This window comes from Narcine bancroftii, chromosome 2, assembly GCF_036971445.1.
Source record: "Narcine bancroftii isolate sNarBan1 chromosome 2, sNarBan1.hap1, whole genome shotgun sequence".
In the NCBI taxonomy this organism is placed as follows: Eukaryota; Metazoa; Chordata; class Chondrichthyes; order Torpediniformes; family Narcinidae; genus Narcine; species Narcine bancroftii.
In genome coordinates, this window is record NC_091470.1 from 325,754,581 (window position 1) to 325,774,624 (window position 20,044).

General features: G+C 41.6%; 1 protein-coding gene across 6 annotated transcripts in view; it reads right to left on the minus strand.

Moving 5' to 3' along the window:
- ripk2 (receptor-interacting serine-threonine kinase 2) overlaps positions 1-20,044 on the minus strand; it is a 134,537-nt gene that overhangs the window by 47,606 nt on the left and 66,887 nt on the right. For all 6 annotated transcript variants that reach the window (XM_069921977.1, XM_069921976.1, XM_069921978.1 and 3 more), the window contains 3 exons: positions 18,991-19,152; positions 17,701-17,786; positions 3,485-3,565 (listed from right to left, as the gene is read on the minus strand). In XM_069921977.1, coding sequence (XP_069778078.1) covers positions 3,485-3,565; positions 17,701-17,786; positions 18,991-19,152 — 329 coding nt within the window. The remainder of the gene's footprint in view (positions 1-3,484; positions 3,566-17,700; positions 17,787-18,990; positions 19,153-20,044) is intronic.

Below are 20,044 nucleotides of genomic sequence, written 5' to 3' on the forward strand. Positions count from 1 at the left end.
ACTAAAACTGCATGCAGTACTCCAGGTGTGGTCTCACCAAGGCCCTGTACAGCCTCAGCAGGATCTCCCTACTCCTGTACTCAAATCCTCTCGCTGTGAACGCCAACATACCATTCGCCCTCTTCACTGCCTGCTGCACCTACACGCCCACTTTCAATGACTGATGCACAGCAACACCCAAGTCTCGATGCATCTCCCCTTTTCCTAACCAGATACCATTTAAATAATAATTCTCTTTCCTGTTCTTATCTCCAAAGTGGATAACATCACATTTATCCACATTAAACTAATAATTAATTGGATTCCCTTTTAAGAAAAAAGTGAAATAAGCCAATAATACACAAGAATCAATGTTGGGCTAGTTTAAATCCAGAATTATAGGCTAAGACAGCAAATGGATGAGTCCATTGATAGGAAAAGCTCTCAAATGCAATGGGTTTGATATGCTGATCATGTCAGACGTTAAAGAAATTGATGTGATTACTATAGAATGGAGTATAAGAGATTCAACAGAAGAAACTTGCAGCAAATGAGAGTTGGTGTTCCTATACTCACACAGATAATTCCCACATTATCATCTGCTCTGATCAAATTCTGTGTTGTGAGTGGCTCCCTTTCACTGTGAGGTGTAGGATGACCAATGAGGCAGAGAATACATTATATAATTTTACTGTGTGCAATATATTAATACCAGATTTAGTGGCAATGTTTTAAATATTTTGATTATTAAAGATTGAGGCTACCAAATGCATCAGAGCTTTCCCTTTTCCTTTGGAAGCATGACCCTGTTGCATCCTTTGTCTCACTTCTTTTTCCTTTTTAACAATAACAAGGTCCCTCTGGTCTTCATTAGTATTTATGACATCTTTATTTATACTCATTTATAATTTTATTCACTGCCAATCACTTAGTTCACTGTCCCTCCTTTAACTTTTCCCAAGAGCTTCTCTGTAACATTTCCCCTGTACAACTGGAAGACTACTTCTTTTTCATCCAACACTAACAGTGTACTAATGATAGAGACTTTCCTGGAGATAACCATTTCAACTGTTCTTTACCTTACTTTCCTGTCCTGTTGGGGTGGCATGGTTGGTGTAGTGGTCAGCATAATGCCTTTGCAGCGCCAGCGATTAGGTCCAGTGTTCAAATTCCACACATCTGTGAATAGTTTACATATTCTCCAAGTGTCTGCATGGGTTTTCCCCATGGGCTCTGGTTTCCATTATTCAAATAAAATGTACTGGGGGTGTAGGTTAATTGGGTGTAAATTGGACAGGACCGACTCATGAGCAAAAATGGCCTGCCACCATGCTGAATGTGTAAATTTAAAATTAAAATTAAATCTCTAGTGAAAACAATGCTGGGGAAACTCAGCAGGTCAAACAGTGTACTTTATATATCAAAAAGATACATAGCCAACGTTTAGGGCTTGAGTCCTTCATCAAGGTATGAGGAAAATGTAGCCAGGCACTTGAATAAAATGGTGGGGTGCAGGGGAAGGAACACAGGTCCACAGGAAATAGATAGATAAGGAAGAGAGGGTACAATAGTAAACAAGGGGGAGGGGGGGTTGGCTCTGTGAATGGAGATAAAAGGGGATGGAAAACTGGAGGAAAGGAGACAGCGTGATAGGCAAAAGAGGGAGACTGTGGAGTGGTCTAGCAGAAAGTGGAGAAATCAGTGTTAATGCCATCTGGTTGGAGAGTGCCCAGACATAATATGGGGTGTTGCTTCTCCAATTTATGGGTGGCCTTGGTTTGGCAGTGGATGAGGCCATGGACAGACATATCAGCATGGGAGTGGGGTGCAGAATTGAAAGAATTGGTCATTGAGAGAACCCTATAATTGATGTGGACTGAGCAAAAGTGCTCAGCAAGTGATCTCCTAGACTAGGCCAAGTCTTTCCAATGTAGAGAAGGACACAACAGGCGCACCAAATGCAGTAGATGACTACCGCATATTCACAGATGACGTGTTGCTTTACTTGGAAGGACTATTTGGGGCCCCGATGGAGGAAATGTGAGCGCACGTGTGGCACTTCCTGTGGTCACAAAGGAAGGCACCAAGGGGGAGATTTAAGATTTCTTTTTTGTCATGTAACAAAGACAGTGCAAAATTACATGGCACTTCCTTTAGTCTGCTAAAAGCAGGCAGACTCACCATCAGCAGAAATTGCCTGAAGCACTTCTAATAATCAGAGAGAGAGAGAGAGAGAGGGGCAAAAGTCCTCAGCTTCCCTGGAGTTTGCAACCCCTTGTGGCTGCTGCAGACCCCGCGTTCGCAGAATTTTTAAATAAAACCACCGTCAGCTCCATTAATAGGCCGCTTAAAGGCTGTCTGGAGCTGACGGCAGTCAGACTGGGTGGTTGGACCCTGCAGGAGTGATTGGTGTCTTAGTCAACTTCCCCCACCAGCACATTTTCTTTTCATTAGCCACTTTCAGGTGCATTCTCCACCAAGAATGCACCCGCAGAAGCAGATTCAGACCTGTGGAATGATCGTTCAGGTGGCAGCACTGAAAGCGCAGCGCTGGCCACCTGTAAGGGATGGCTGCACGGGGGCACCTCGCACTCCAGCTCCTGTCCCTTCGGGCTGTCAGGGTTGGGGACAGCCAGTGCAGGGTGTCAGAAATGGGGCTGCCGGCCCTCACTTCCCCACTCTCTCCCCAGTCCCGTGTTGATCCCCACACTGATCCCACTGCTCCGCTCTCTCCCCACAGCCTTGAGTTGGTCCCCACACTGATCCCACTTCCCGCTCTCCCCCCACAGCCCCGTGTCAGTCCCCACACTGCGGGGGGGGGGGGGTGGGGGGGCAGGGAGAGGGGATGTCAGGTGCTCGCCAGCTGATTGTCATCCCCTTAGCGGCTGCATTCAGGTGCCGGGGGGTGGGGGAACCTCAGAACTCTGGCAATTATCCCTCCCAGAGGAAGGTTACCAAGTGCCCTTCACAGGCGCCTCCTGCGCTTTCAGGAGGTCAAATATACGGCTTTACATCGGGGTATTTTGGCCACCTGAAAGTGCCTATTGAAATCATCTTCTGTTATGATGCCATTTTATGTCCAGTCTCCTTTTTCCTGCCGATTCAACAACCTATTTACATTCCACTGACTGCCTTGCAGTTTGTAATTCTAATAAATTTTCAGTCCCTGATTCCACCTTGATCCTGTATTTGTCTAATTCTTCAATCAATTGGGTTATTGAAATTTAATCATAAATTTGCAACCCCAATGGAGCATTTTTCTGCTGAATCTTTGAGATTTGAGTGGAGTTTTCTCAATGATCATCAGCACATCAACTTTTTGCAAAAGCACATTTCTAATTGTGGGAGGGAATCTCCAGATTAACCTCTTTTTAACCAAGGCTTAATCAAACAAAGAATATTACAAGGTTTGGAAGGCATGAGCTGGTGAGTGCTGTTTTCCCCTAGCTCCTCACTCTCACAATCTTAGAAACGACATCCTTGGTCTGGAGCAGCCATTTCTTACCTGCACTGGAATATTAAGTGTCTTCAAATCTCCATTTAGCTTTTCATATGATGCCAAGAAAAAGTCAGAGGCACAATTTCCCTGCAATAAATAACAATTTTATTTACTTTTCGCTTTCTTTATATGTGAGTGACTCTTTCATTTATGTAAATGTACACAAGTGCTTTTAACCTACTCCAGTGTATTCCCAGGTTCTCTTGCTCTTGACGTAAAAGAGAACTTCCTAATAACTATCCAAAATTTGGCTTGTACAAATTTAAATTTCTCTCCTCCAATTTAGTCTGAAGGGATTTTTTTCCAGATTTCCCTTCCCCATTCACTTCACTTAGGAAAAAACCCACAAAAATTAGGAACAGAAGACCCTTCATGCCTTCTACTGTTTAATTAAGGATCAGGGGTGATCAAGCTGTGGATTCAGCTATACCTAGCTGCTTTTTTTCCACTATAACCCTCACTTTCCCTACTATGCAAATATCTATCTAACTGTACTGCAAATATCTTTAATGAGGTAGCCTCTACTGGGTTCTAGCTTACCTACCATTTAAAACAACTTTTCTGCATCCATCTGGTGTATTCCTTTCATAATTTTGCGTTTCTTTGAGATCCTATTGCATTCTTGTAAATTAGTGTTGTTACGAGCCCAGAGGACCCCAAAACCCAGCAGCAATAGATATTCACCAAGACAAATGGTTCCTTAAACAAAAGTTGCTTTTTAATTATCTTTAAACATTAAAATTGGACCACACTTTAACTTATCACTATTGACTTAACTAACCTAACAACCCCTTTCTAATTCTAAATGCACATGTATGTAATGTGTGTGTATAAGTTCAGAAAAGTTCTTTGATTCACAGTCCAATCTCACTTCTCATTCCTCCAAGTTTACTAGTTACAGGCAATTCTTATGCTGTGCACAGAATTTAACATTTATGAAGTTCACCAAGCTTTGGTGCTTGAAAGGTAAATGGTTACTGCTCAGGAAGGTTCTTGTCACTTTTGTTGTTCCTGGACACAAACTGATTCCTTTTAATCAGCCACGTCAGTGTCTTGCCGAAGAAACTTACTCCATCAGGGTGTGGTGGTGCACATTGCGATGCAGGCGAACCGGCTCCGTGTTTGCCATGGCCACGGCAGCAGAGCAGCTGCGTCAAGATGGCACTGCTGGGGTTTGCTTCCCTCGTGAGCAGAGGGGCCACGCACGCACCTATGTCATCGCGTAACCACTAACGCAGGGACAGGACTTGATGGCCATCTTATTAGGCACAGGCAAGCTTTTTGAATAAACCGTTGGAAACAAAACTGACTCTAGCATGCAGTTTCGATTCTTGTTTCCACCCCCCCTTAAAGCTACCGCTAAAATTGGTGACCCCAATGAGCCCAGACGATTCTGGACTCTATATCATGGACACGGCAGCAGTTAACGCAGTGGCTATGAAACTACCGACCCGCTGAACGCTTCGCCCATGCACTTGGTTCGGACAAGTGGAAGCACAATTCCACCTCCGGCAGATCACCTCTGACTTGACAATGTTCTATTATGTCGTTAGCACCCTCCACCAAGTGACGCCAGAATGGACGATCTGAATCACAATGCCCCCCCACCCCGCCCGGAGGAAAGTAAATACCCAGCTCTCAAGAATCTCTCTTAAGTACCTTCGGCCTGTCCAGGCACCAGCACGCCGCCAGGCTCATGCACCTGGATGGCCTAGGAGACAGAGCACCATCCGCCCTCATGAATGAAATGCTCGCACTGGCAGAGCACCACAAGGCATGCCTCATGTTTGAGCAGGCTTTCCTGGAGCAGATGCCAGACAACATACAGCTGCTGTTAGAAAATGAGGATTTCTTGGACCACGCAGGGTCGCGGCCAGAGCAGATGTCCTGTGATGCACAAATCGCGAAAACTAGTCTGCCATGAACTAGGTGTCGCACCCCAACTCCGACCGGGCACAACCGCACCTCAGCAAGCCAGCAGAGGCACCAAACACTATCTGGTGCTTTTATCACCAACACTGGGGGTCACAGGCACGTAAATGCAGGTAAACCTGCTTGTTTCCAGAAAATGGCCAGGCCAGCCGCCGCTAATGGCTGTAGCAGCTGGCCACATCAAAAGCCTTCTGCATGTTACGGATAAAGCTAGTGGCCAATGGTTCCTGGTCGATATGGGTGCTGAACTTAGTGTCATCCCCTCAACCACACTGGAGACACGAATGCGACCATGAGGCCCCACACTCCGGTAGGCAAAGAAAACCACCATCAAAACCTTGGGTATGAGCAACGTGCAAATACAGCTCGAGAATGAGAAGTTCCAGTGGAATTTCACACTAGCTGCTGTGGGCACATCGCTCCTCGGCGCTGATTTCTTTTGGGTGCACAGCCTGCTGGTGGATGTGAAAGCCAAGCGCCTAGTGTATGCCCGGAACTTCAAAATCAAAGCAACCATCACCTGCAACCCAGGCATGGCCATGGTGAGTATCCCTAAGGACGAGTATAGCCACATCCAGGGTGAATTCCTGGATATCCTAAGACCATAATTCACTTCCACCATGCCACAGAATGGGATGCTACACCACATACCTACCCAGGGGCTCCACGCCAAAGCCAGGAGATTTCCCCCAGACAAACTGCAGTTGGCCAAAGAGGAATTTTCCCAGATGCAAGAGTTGGGCATAGTCCGCAGGTCCAACAGTCCGTGGGCATCCCAATTATACATGGTTCCCAAGTCCTTGGGCAGTTGGCAGCCTTGTGGAGATTACCACCACCTTAATGACTCCACCACATCCAACCACTACCCAGTCCCACACATACAGAACTTTATGGTGCAAAGGTGTTCTCCAAAGTCAATTTGGTGTGTAGTTATAACCAAATCGTAGTCCACCTGGATGACAATGGCAAGACAGCTATTATTACCCCCTTCAGACTTTTCAAATTCTTCCGCATGCCTTTTGGTCTCAAGAATGCGGCGCAAACCTTTCAGCGCTTGATGGAAATGGTGGGCAGAAATTTGAACTTGTTCATCTACCTGGATGACACGCTCATTGCAAACAAGGAGCACAAGGACCATATCTGCAGGCTTTTCACTCGCCTGTCAGAGTTTGGCTCACGGTCAACGTGGTGAAGTGCCAATTCCGGAAAGATTCCATGCAGTTCTTGGGCCACACTATCACCACGAACGGGGCAGTACCATCGGCAGAGAAAGTCACAGCCATACACCAGTTCACCTGCCCCGACACCCTCAAAGGCCTCTAGGAATTCATAGGAATGGTTAACTTCTACAACTAATTCATCCCGGGAGCAGCTCACATCATGAGACCACTGTTCAGCGTCATATCAGCCAAAAGCAAGACCCTAGTATGGATGGAGGAGGCCGATGCAGCTTTCACCGTAACAACGAATACCCTGGCCAATGCCACCTTGCTGATTCATCCCAGATCCAATGTACCCACAGCACTCACCGTAGATGCATCGGCGACAGCCATCGGGGGTGTCCTTAATCAATCCTTTGAAGGTCAGTGGAGACTGCTAGCCTTTTTCAGCCGCCACCTGCGTCCCCCCAAACTCAAATGTAGTGCTTTCGATAGGGAACTCCTGGCGTTCTACCTGGCTATCAGGCACTTTTGGTATTTCCTGCAGGGCAGGCTGTTCACCGTGTTTACGGACCGCAAGCCCCTCACCCATGCCTTTGCCATGGCCAAGGACCCCTGGTTAGTGCACCAACATTGCTACCTATCCTTCATATCTGAGTTCACCACCGCCATCCGGCACCTCTCTGGCAAGAACAACATCGTGGCCGACACAGTCTCCCGGCCTGCCATCCAGTCCTTATCCCCGGGCTGGATTACATCCAGCTGGCACAGGCCCAAAATGAGGACGAGGAGACGCAGGGTTTCTGCACAGCCGGCCTCCGCTATGAAGACCTCAGTCTGCCAGACAGCCTGACACACTCCTGTGTGATGTCTCAACTGGCGTACCGCGTCCAGTAGTGCCTCAGCAATGGAGACAACAAGTCTTCAAGGCCGTTCACAACCTTGCACACCCGTCCATTAAAACCACGACCCATATGGAAGCAAAGAGGTTCACGTGGCATGACCTGAGAAAACAAGTTATGCAGATAGCGCGCAATTGCACCCAATATCAGGTGTCCAAAGTTCACCGTCATGTCAAGACTCCAGTCCACCAGTTTGACCCTCTGAAGAAACAGTTCTAACATATACATGTTGACATCGTGGGCCCATTGCCCGTCTCTCAGGATGCCCAGAATCTCTTCAGTAATAGACCACTCCATAAGATGGCCGGAGGCCATTCCTCTAAAGGACACCTCAACCGATTCCTGTGCCAGGGCACTGCTCACATATTGGATCGCGAGGTTTGGGGTACCAGCCCACATAACCACCAACAGAGGGGTGCAGTTTACGTCAGCACTGTGGATGCAGCTCTGGGCATCAAGCTGCATTACACCGCCGGCTATCACCCACAGTTCAACGGACTTGTCAAGCGTTTCCACCACCACATGAAGTCAGCCCTCTTGGCCCCAATTGGGTGGATAAGCTCCCCTGGGTCCTACTGGGCATCAAGACACCACCTAAAGAGGATTTACAGGCATCCTCAGCTGAAATGGTTTATGGCGCCCCACTAACCCTGCCAGGCGAATTCATCCCACCATCCCAAGATTCAGGCACTGAGGGGAAAGCATCATTACAGGACCTATGGGACAGGTTAACCTCATTTGCACCACCCCCCACCCCCCACTCTCACACCATGGATGCCGACCAGCGTCCATCCCTAAAGACATCAACTGCAGACTTTGTATTCGTCTGCTGCAGCCTGCGTTCCGTCCCCTCCCCAACGACCTTATGAAGGCCCCGTACAAGGTCCTGTGTAACTCAGGCAAAACTTTCACACTGGACATTGGGGATAGGGAGAAACTGTTCACAGCAGACAGGCTGGACTTCAGTCAGCAGATCGTACCAGCACAGCCCAAGCACCAGGGGCGACCGCCTAAGGGCACGATCCCACAGCACCCAAGGGCAGCAGGACACTAGATTCTGGTGTGGGGGAGGGGGGGTTGTGTGGAGGCGCACATTGCGATGAAGGCAAACCGGCTCAGTGTTTGTCATGGGCGCGGCAGTGGAGCATCCACGTCAAGATGGCCTGTCGGGTTTTGCTTACCTCGTAGGCCGAGCACGCATACTTGGCTGTGTCGTCACGTCACTACCAGTACAAGGGCGGGACTTGAAGGCCGCCTTGTAAGGTGCAGCATGGGGTTTTTCGAATAAACTGTTGGAAACAAAACTGACTCCAGCTTGTAGTTCTGTTCTTGTTTTCCCCTCGTAGCTACCGCTACAAGGGTTTTCCAGATGTTAACCTTCCCTTCGGGTCACCACAAAGTTCCTTTTTGTTTCTCTTATTTCAAATGAAACATTAGGCAGCCAGTCCTCTCCTCTTGCATGAACCACAAGGGCTTTGACCAGGCTGAACTAAGCACTCACTACCTGTCTTCCAAATGGGGTTTTTCCATAAGCTTTCTAGCTTGTCCTGTTCCAGTCCCAGCTCCTGCTGACTGTAGCACTGAAGAACTGAACTCTCTCTCTCTCCCAGAGAAAAAAGCTGTTCAACTCTCTCTGCTTGCAAAACCATACGACCCTCTTAGAACAGCAAACTGCACTCCCAGTCAGTCTGCGGCTCCAAACAACTCCTCTAATCTCTTTCATCTGTTGCTTTTCAAAACAACAACCCATTAGTGAAGTCTCTTGGGCACTCAAAGGCCCCCCAGGAGCCGCCCTGTCTGGCTTGAGCAGAGCTCCAGTATTTTAAATGAGATCTGTTTTGAAGTGTTTGTATGTGACCTACACTAAAAAACCTACCCCAATTTATCTCCCAAAACATATCAATATACAATACAAACATGATATAATTTGTCACCATGTGAATAAAGACCCATCTCTGGTCCCCTCATCACCAGATTCAACCTGGCAAACCTCCTTTGCACTGCCTCCAAAGCCAGTGTATCCTTTCTCAAGCAAGGAGATCAGAACTGCAGACCTCACCAATACAGCTGTAGTGGCACCCCACCCAGCTTTTAAATTCAATCACTCCAGCAACAAGGTCTAACATCCAGTTTGCTGCCCTACAAGCCAAAATGTTATAATTTATGTTCAAGCATTTCCAAGTCATTCTGAAGAACACCATGTTGCAATCCTATCCAATTTAAATAATTTAATCTACTGCTTTTCTCTCCAAAATGGATGACTTCACATTTACCAACACTGTACTCCATCTGCCAGACCCTTACCCTTAATCTAACTATGTCTCTGCAGATTCTCTGCATCTTCTAAACAATGTTCTTTTCCACTGCTGTCATTAGCAAACTTAGATCCACCATCTTCTTCTCCAAATCGTTAATCTGACCCCTGCAGCACTCTGCTCGCCACCGATTATTAACCACAGAATCAGAATTTATTGTCATGAAATGTCACAAAATTCGATGTTTTGTAGCAGCCTCATGGAGCAAACATTCATATAAACCACCTGTAATGGAGGATTTAGACTAGCTTATGAAAGGATGCAGGTGCATCAGAAGACATAATCTCAATTCTACTATGAGGCCCAGGATGCATATTTAGACACACCTAAATTCCACTATGGGGTCCAGAATGTAGTTGAATATATAACCATATAACAAGTACAGTACGGAAACAGGCCATCTCGGCCCTTCTAGTCCGCACCGATTTATGTGAAACTCCACTAATTCCACCTACCTGCTCCCTGCCCATAACCCTCCTACCCCCTCACATCCATGTACTCATCCAACCTCCTCTTAAATGACAAAACTGACCCTGCTGCAACCACCTTCTTCTGGAAGGTCATTCCACTCAGCCACCCCTCTCTGAGTGAAGAAGCTTCCTCTCATGTTACTTCTAAAGTTTTGCCCCCTAACCCTTAACTCATGACCCCTTGTTCCAATCGGAAGACATTATCTAAATTTACACTATGGGGTCCAGGGATGCATATGAATCAGTAGACATTATCCAACTTCCACCACCATGAGGCCAAGAGATGCAGTTGTCTTTTGTTGGTCGCAGACTGTCAGGAGACCTTGAAGATAATTAAATCATTTGTTCAAAGAGATAAGATCTGAACTAAACAAATTTTGGGTAATATAAGCCATGGTCCCACTGCTGAAGTTTGAGACTCTCCAAGAGGTGAGAACATCTCTCAGCAAGAAGAAGAACTTCAAGATTCCAAACCAACGTCCCAGTCCGGGGAGGTGGAGAAGCTGCTACCGGCACCCAGACAACCTACTACAAGTGTGCAGTCGTCGCCTCGCTTTGGCAGTTGGGACCAGTCCAGGCATTGATAAGTATAATTGGGAAGGGCTTGCATATTGTAGTGTGAATTCAGCTTTAGATTTAGTAATAAAGACTTGTATAAACTGAACTGCTCTCAGTGTGTGTGTGTATTTTCTTTCGGTAGCTTGAACACTGTGACCAATCTAAAACAAACAAAGTGAGAGGTACAAGTTTACCCAAGACACCACCTTACAACAATAAACTTTTTTAAAAAATGCACAAAAAGTAAGGTAGTGCCTTTGGTTCATTGATTTTTCAGGAATCTGATGGCAGTGGGGAAGAAGCCGTCCTTGTGCCACTGTGTGCTCATCTTTAGGCTCCTGTACTTTTTTCCCCATTGGTAGCAGTAAAGAGGCCATGGCCTTTGAGGATAGAAGCATCCATCTATTTCAATTGGCTAACCAATTTCTATCCATTCTAATACCTTACGCCAACTCCAGGCATCTTTATTTCATGATAAATCTTTTATGCAGGACCTTATCAAATGTCCTCTGCAAATCCACGTATAAAACATCCACCTGTTCCCCTCTATATACTGTGCTTGTTATACCCTCAAAGGTCTCCAGTAAAATTGTCAAACATGACCTGGCTTGCTGAATCTATACTACAAGATATTTTTCTATTTCTTCCTTCATTTAAAAAGAATATTTTCCATTTGCGTCAAAACATGTACAGTATTAATCCATTACATCAAAATAATAAAAACTAGGACACAAAAGTAATACAGTTTTTATATATTTTCTCCCCCCCTATCCACCCCCTCCCCAAAAAAGTAGTAAAAAAAGAAAAACCCTGTCTAATAAACCTATATCTTTTAATTAATTAATTGCAGTTTACATAACAATCTTAAGCCGTAATTAATCAGGGTGGGTTCGATGGGGACGTGGTGGATGCTGCAGGTAAAGTTGCAGCAATAAAATCCAGGTACAGTTTCCAAATCTTATCAAATTGTTCTGGTTGATTTCATAAATTATACATTATTCTCTCTAATGGTATACAATTTATTAATTCCATTTGCCATCTATTCAACCCCACAATATCACCAGATTTTCATGTTACAGCTATAGGTTTATTTGCTATTGCTACCTTAAAAACTTCTTCTGATAAATATCTAATTTCAACTGGGAAATATTTCCTAATAAAAATACTCTGGGGATCCTTCAAAATTTGTACCTTTAAAACTCGTTCCAATAAAATGTTTGTATCCTTCCAAAACATCTAATTTTTTTCACATTGCCAGACTGCATGCAGGAAAGATCCTACTTCTTTATTACATCTAAAACATTGGTCAGAACAATTTGAATGAAGTGCATGCAATTTATGTGGAGAATAATATAATTGATGTAAACAATGAAATTGTACCATTTGATATCTAACATTAATTGTATTAGTTACACTTTCATAGCATAATTTTGACTATACTTCTTGAATCTGTATATTTAAATCTTTTTCCCATCTGGATTTAGATTTGAATAGATCCTTTTTCTGAATAGTCTCTTGTAATGCATATTAGTAATAAATCTTTCAATAAATGTATCCATTATTAGATATTCAAATAATAATTTTTAAAATCAGGCAATTGAAGTCCCCCTTGATCAAATTTCCAGGTTAATTTTTCCAATGCCATCCGAGGCATTTTATTCTTCCAAATAAATCTTCTTACACTTTTATTGAAATCCTGAGAAAACATTATTGGTATAAAAATTTGTAAAGATTGAAAAAGGTATTGTATTCTAGGAAAGATGTTCATTTTCACACAATTAATCTTTCCTATTAAAGAAATTGGCAAATATTTCCATCTTAATAAATCTTCTTTAATTTTCTTCAATAGAAGTATGTAGTTTAATTTAAATAAATTATTTAAATTCTTATCAATGTTAATTCCTAAATATTTAATTGCACCAATCTGCCATTTAAATTTTGTCCTTTTCTTAATTTGAACTAAGTCTGTCTCAATCATTGGCATCACTTCACTTTTATCAATATTTACTTTGTAACCTGATACTAACCCATACTCTACCAATCATTCATTTACTTTTTCTAATGAGCTTTCAAGTTCAGATATATTATATAATCTGCAAAAAGACTAATTTTATGTTCTTTATCATGTATCTTAAGGCCCTCAATCTCATTATCACTTCTAATCACCTCAGTTCAACTTTCTATAGCTAATGCAAATAAAAAAGGAGATAATGGACATCCTTGTCTAGATGATCTTTTCAACAAAAAAGATTTTAATATTTGCCTATTTGTAATCACTTTAGGATTCTCCTTAATAGACTAATACCTAGTGTCGCCGAAAATGTCCTCCCAGAATCACAGTGTGGCTTTCGCACAAACAGAGGAACTACTGACATGGTCTTTGCCCTCAGACAGCTCCAAGAAAAGTGCAGAGACCAAAACAAAAGACTCTACATCACCTTTTTTGACCTCACCAAAGCCTTTGACACCGTGAGCAGGAAAGGGCTTTGGCCTTGGATGCCCCCCAAATTTCCTCAACATGGTTATCCAACTGCACGAAAACCAACAAGGTTGGGTCAGATACAGCAATGAGCTCTCCGAACCCTTCTCCATTGACAACAGCGTGAAGCAAGGCTGTGTCCTCACACCAACCCTCTTTACTATCTTCTTCAGCATGATGCTGAAACAAGCCATGAAAGACCTCAACAATTAAGACGCTGTTTACATCCGGTACCGCACGGATGGCAGTCTCTTCAATCTGAGGCGCCTACAAGCTCACACCAAGACACAAGAGAAACTTGTCCGTGAACTACTCTTTGCAGATGATGCCACTTTAGTTGCCCATTCAGAGCCAGCTCTCCAGCGCATGACGTCCTGTTTTGCGGAAACTGCCAAAATGTTTGGCCTGGAAGTCAGCCTGAAGAAAACTGAGGTCCTCCATCAGCCAGCTCCCCACCATGACTACCAGCCCCCTCACATCTCCATTGGGCACACAGAACTCAAAACGGTCAACCAGTTTACCTACCTTGGCTGCACCATTTCATCTGATGCAAAGACCGACAAAGAGATAGACAACAGACTCGCCAAGGCAAATAGCGCCTTTGGAAGACTACACAAAAGAGTCTGGAAAAACAACCACCTGAAGAAACACACAAAGATCAGTGTGTACAGAGCCGTTGTCATACCCACGCTCCTGTTCAGCTCCGAATCATGGGTCCTCTACCGGCATCACCTACGGCTCCTAGAACGCTTCCATCAGCGCTGTCTCCGCTCCATCCTTAACATTCATTGGAATGACTTCATCACCAACATCAAAGTACTCGAGCTGGCAGAGTCCGCAAGCATCGAATCCATGCTGCTAAAGACCCAACTGCGCTGGGTGGGTCACGTCTCCAGAATGGAGGACCATCACCTTCCCAAGATCGTAGTATATGGCGAGCTCTCCACTGGCCACCGAGACAGAGAAGAGGTACAAGGACTGCTTAAAGAAATCTCTTGGTGCCTGCCACATTGACCACCGCCAGTGGGCTGATCTCGCCTCAAACCGTGCATCTTGGCGCCTCACAGTTCGGCGGGCAGCAACCTCCTTTGAAGAAAACCACAGAGCCCACCTCACTGACAAAAGACAAAGGAGGAAAAACCCAACACTCAACCCCAACCAACCAATTTTCCCTTGGAACTGCTGCAACCATGCCTGCTTGTCCCGCATCGGACTTGTCAGTCACCAACGAGCCTGCATCAGAAGCTTTTGGAGAATTATATAATGCTCTTATCCAGTTTATAAAATTTGTGAGAATTCCAAAAACCTTCAGTACTTTAAATAAGTAATCCCATTCTAATCTATCGCCTTTTCTGCATCTATATCTAAAGCCACTGATGGTATTTTTCTTTTCTGAGCCATATCTATTAAACTTAAAATTCTAACAACATTATCTGTTGATCTTCTATTTTTAATAAAACCCGTTTGGTCCATATTAATCGATTTAAGTAAACATTTAGCTAATCTATTAGGTATTAGTTTGGACAAAATTTTATAATCAGTATTCAATAGTGAAATTGGACTATATGAAGATGGAAGCAAAAGGTCCTTCCCTTTTTTTGGAATAGATGTTATTAATGCAGTTTTAAACGACTCAGGTAAGCCCCAAAGATCTTCCATTTGATCTGAAAACCCCATAAATATTGGAATTATTAACTCTTTAAATTCTTTATAAAACTCCAGAGAGAAACCATCCTCCCCTGGAGCCTTATTGTTTGATAAAGACATTAATATATCATATAATTCTCTTACTGGAAATGGATTTGTTAATTCTGTCTTCTCTTCTATGCTTAACTGTGGTAAAGTAATTTTGGACAAATATTCATCTATTTTATCTTCATCCTTCAAAGATTCCAATTTATATAATTTCTTATAGAATTTCATAAACACATCATCAATACCTTGTGTTTTGTAAGTAAGGTGACCTGAATCTTCTTTTACAGGTACTATTGTTCTCGATATTTGTTGTTTTCAATTGCCATGCTAAAACCTTATGTGCTCTATCTCCCAATTCATAATATTTTTGTTGGGTTCATCTTATATCCCTCTCTATTTTATGTTTGTATTGTATTAAGCTTGAATTTCTTTAAATCCAATATTTGCATTTGTTCATCATTCCCTTCATTTTGAAATTCTTTTTTCATCTTTATTATTTCCTTTTCCAAAGAATTAACTTCAGACATATATTCTTTTTTAACCGTACCCATATAACTTGTTATTTGTCCTCTTAAATAAGCCTTCAAAGAATCCCATATACCACAAACTTATTAGTTACAGAACGTTCATTCAGGTCCATAAAAAGTTTTACCTGTAGCCTTAAAAAATCAAAAAATCTTTCCTATCCAGCAATGCGGCACTAAACCTTCATCTATAACCTATATTTTGCTCCTCCTCCAGTAAAACTGACATAACTAAAGATGAATGGTCAGAGAATATCCTCACTTGATATTCAATACTATGAACTTTTGTCTGGAGTTGAGAGATTAAAAACATATCTATACAGGAATATGTCTTATGCCTATAAGAATAAAATGAATAATCTCTAATATCAGGATGGATCTTCATCCAACTATCAACATTTCATTTCATTCATAAAGTTTTACACATCCTTTGTCACCTTAATTCCTCCTGATCTATCCAACTTGAGATCAAAGGTAAAATTAAAGTCTCTTCACATAATTATTTTCCCTTTTGCATTAGCTAACTGCATAAAAATATCTTGTATAAATTTTCCATCATCTAATTTCTTCCTTCATGATGGTTTCCAGCATTTCCCTGATTACGGACATTCATCTAACTAGCCTATAGCTTTGCCTATGTCATTTTTAAACAGTGATGTGATATTTGCTGTCTCCCAATCCACCAGGACTTTTCTCGAGATCAGAGAATTTTGATAATTTGCCACAAACTATTCTGCAATTCCTTTCAGTACCCTGGGATTCATTCCATTAGGACCAGGGGGTCTTAGCTACCTTTAAGACCCATGTTTGTCCAGCTCTACCTCTTTAGTGAAAGTAATTGTACCAAGATCCCAATGCATCCTCAGCTTCACTCTTTGGCGTATTCCACTGTAAATATTAATTCCCTTCTCATCTTTCAAGGAACACAATTTTACTTTTGCCTCCCTTTTCTGATTTATCTACACTAAAAGCTTTTATTATCTGTTTTTATATTTTGTGCTAGTTTATTTTCAAAAACCATCATTCCTTTATTGCTTTATAATGGTCTTTGTTGCTTTATAGTAGTGGTTTTCAAATTTTCTTTCCACTCACATACCACTTCAAGCAATCCCTATGTCACAGGTGCACTGTGAGTGGAAAGAAAAAGTTTGAAAACCAGTTTTTAATCATACCTAATTGATTCGTTATGTGCAGTTTCATAACTCCAAAGGAAATGGGTCAATGACAATTTTTCTCAAGCAAAATATTTCAGCAACAATTGGGGCCAGAGCAGTGATTCTCAACCTTCCCTTCCCAATCATAGATCACTTATGGGATAGGGATTACTTAAGTTGGAATGTGAGTTTAGGGAGGCAGTTTGCAAAGATGTACACATCTATCTTTAAAAAAAGCGCAGGATACAAAGAATAATAAGATAAAATAGTGTAAAGGTATCTTTTGTGATGTAAGGTCCATTTAAGAGTCTAATAACAGCAGGAAGGAATCTGTCCTTGAATCTGGAGGTTTGTCTTTTTAAGCTTGTATCTTCTATCTAATGGAAGGGAGTAGAAAAGATTGTACAACTGGGATGGGATGAGTCCTGTAATATGTTGGTAGATTTGAAGACAACAGGCAATATAGACAGAGTTGAGGAAGGGAATGTTTACTTGCATAATGACCTGAGCTACATGATGGACCTCTTAGATGATGGAATTACTAAATAAGAGTAAAATCACACTTGAAATATTGTACAATACTTAATACTGACAAAAATGCATGGATTTGCCTTGGTATTTAGTGTTGACTTGTGGAAAAAGACTTGGGGTGGGGGGGAGCTTTTCTTGACCTTGGAAAAGATATCCCTTGGGTGATTTTGTAGAGGAACATTCAAGAAGCCTTGGATAAATAAGTAAATAAAGACATCAATTTATAATCTCATTATAAGCACCAAAAGTAGCAGGAATCTGGAAGACTGGGGAAACTATAAAGCAGTGGTTTTCAAACTTTTTATTTCTACTCACATACTACTTTAAGCACCGTGTTCTGTAATATACTGGCTTAATCAAAATATGGCATTGCCCAGGTGACTGAGAAATTGCGCATGGTGTTCTCTGTAAAAAGTAATCAATCAATAGTTGCTCATCTCTGACACTTGTATAGAACTTCATCATAATGTTATCTCATGGAATCAAATTAAGGTTCACTTACTTTGGCTCGTTTGAGATACAAAACGTCTTCAAGTATGGTCTGTTCATTAAATGCTCGAATCACCGGTTCCAATTCTATGAGGCACTCTTTGCAAATAAACACATATTAGATCAAATATTATTCATTTTATCTCCAAAATTTCTAACTCTACCAACTACACATTTTCCTCATTATATATTTTGACAAATGTAGGACTGAAAGTTCTGCAATGTTTTGTTGCTTTATTTAAACATAATTTACACAAAATCAGCCAATCAAGCGCTACATATTTTAGAATTTTAAACAAAAGAAAAGATGAAGGATGTAACAGGCACATTTTAAAAGTTTTTAGATATTATTCCTGTAATGTATTAAAACAGAATTCTATACAAAAGCAAATGAACTGTCTGTACAGTAATTATTTCAAGTAAATGCTCAGTTATTTAAAATTGGGTTACCAAGATAATGTGTCAGACATCTTGAAATTCTGTGATGAATCTACTAATCTTGCTTGCAAACCCCTCACAGTTCATAGAATATTATATTGATGCAATTGCATCAAGCTGACAAATACTATAGGAATTATTTGCCATGTATTTTTAAATTATTGTTAAGAAAGAGCTTATGATATTAATTTCAGATGGATTAATTTCACTTCTATGAAATTCACTAAATTCAAACTGTAATTTGTGCTTTTCTCATTGAATGTGCCTTGAGTGGAAACTATTAGTCACAATAATTTTATCATCACTGTGTTCCATCTGAATGATTCACTTTGAAGTTGAGGCTTTTCTGGACCACGAGGGAAAACTCACTGAGCACTGGTGGGACAAGTGAGTGGATTTATATTTGTTAGCTTGTTGAGCAAGGACAGCTTAGTACAGATGTCACAAAAGTGATGAAAATCTGACTACTAGTAATTCAGACAGTGGATGGGAAACTGAAATAAGGGAGTTAAATAAAAAAGAATAACAAGTTGACCATTCAGTGGGAAAGTGTGTTTTGCTTGTATTCAGAAATTCCCAGCCTCTGGTGTGAAAACTAAAGTGTGTTGGGCTACAATACTTGTGCTGGAGAAGTAGCTTTTGAAGGAATTATTTTCTGTTCTTATCAGCACATTCCAGTCAAGTAACTAAAGAGTTAATCTTAATCAATGGGTTAAAGCAAATAAATCCCACCAAATTGACTTTTGAAAGCCTGAGATTACTGAGTCAGGGTTATAGATAAAAAATAAACATGGATCCTTTTTAAATTCTTTGGATTACTGGTTTTCCTTTCATTCCATAATTATGTGGCACATTTATAACTTACTAATAAAGGAAGGCCGTTCATTCGGGGTTTGAGACCAGCCACTTGTCATCAGCTCAAGCAAAATTTCACGACTGGGGATATCCAATGGTAAACTCTCCTCACTGGTGTCCGGTCTTGTTCCCCGCAATACACTAAACATGACCTGTACTGGGTTTGTGGCATCTAAATAGAGGATGCAAATGAGAAACTACAGAATCTACAAAATTTAAACAAGGGAAAATATTTTTCATAGAAGTTACAAGAACATTTAAATTACAAGAACATTTAAAGAAAAAGTTATGAGGCACTCTTTGCAAACAAACACTTATTAGATCAATGATTATTCACTGTACTATAATCTGTCACAGTATTGATCAATGTTAAACAATCAGTTTAAGCTGCTCATTGTCTAAATTTAGTTGATGCAAAATATAATTTACCAAGATAAATTATTCATAAAAAGAGTATTAAATTCAATCAATTTTGTTGAAAGCAATTTGAGTGCACCATAGTTTTTCAAATCACATTTTTTACTTTTGGCCCAATTTACAACTCTTTAATCAGCAAGAAAGTTTTCAAAAATGGTCAGACACAGTATGCCTGGTATTTATGTAATGCCTTCACATCGTTTTAAAACACTTATCTTCTAAACTTTTAAGTGGTTAAGAATTTGCTGTTATAAAGTAATTTAGCAGCTAATTAATGAACAGAAATAAAACCAGAAAATGCTGCAAGCATTCTAGAAGGACAGGTACAAACAAGTGACTGAATTAAAATTGCATCTGCACACTTTCACTTCTGTTTTCAATAATCTCAGTAGTCTCCATTTACCCCTACAAGATGCCACAGAGAGAATTTAAATAAATTATCACTTGGTTCTCATAGCAATTAGCACAACCCTATTAAAGCGCCAGTGGCCCAGGTTCGAATCTGGTGCTGTCTGGTTTCTTTCCATGTTCCCCAAAGGCTTACAGATTTGTTTAATTGCATGTATTTTGGGTCGTGTGGGCTCATGGACTGAAGGTACTACACTGTATCTCTAAATTTAAAAAAAAATTAAAAATTAAATTTGTAT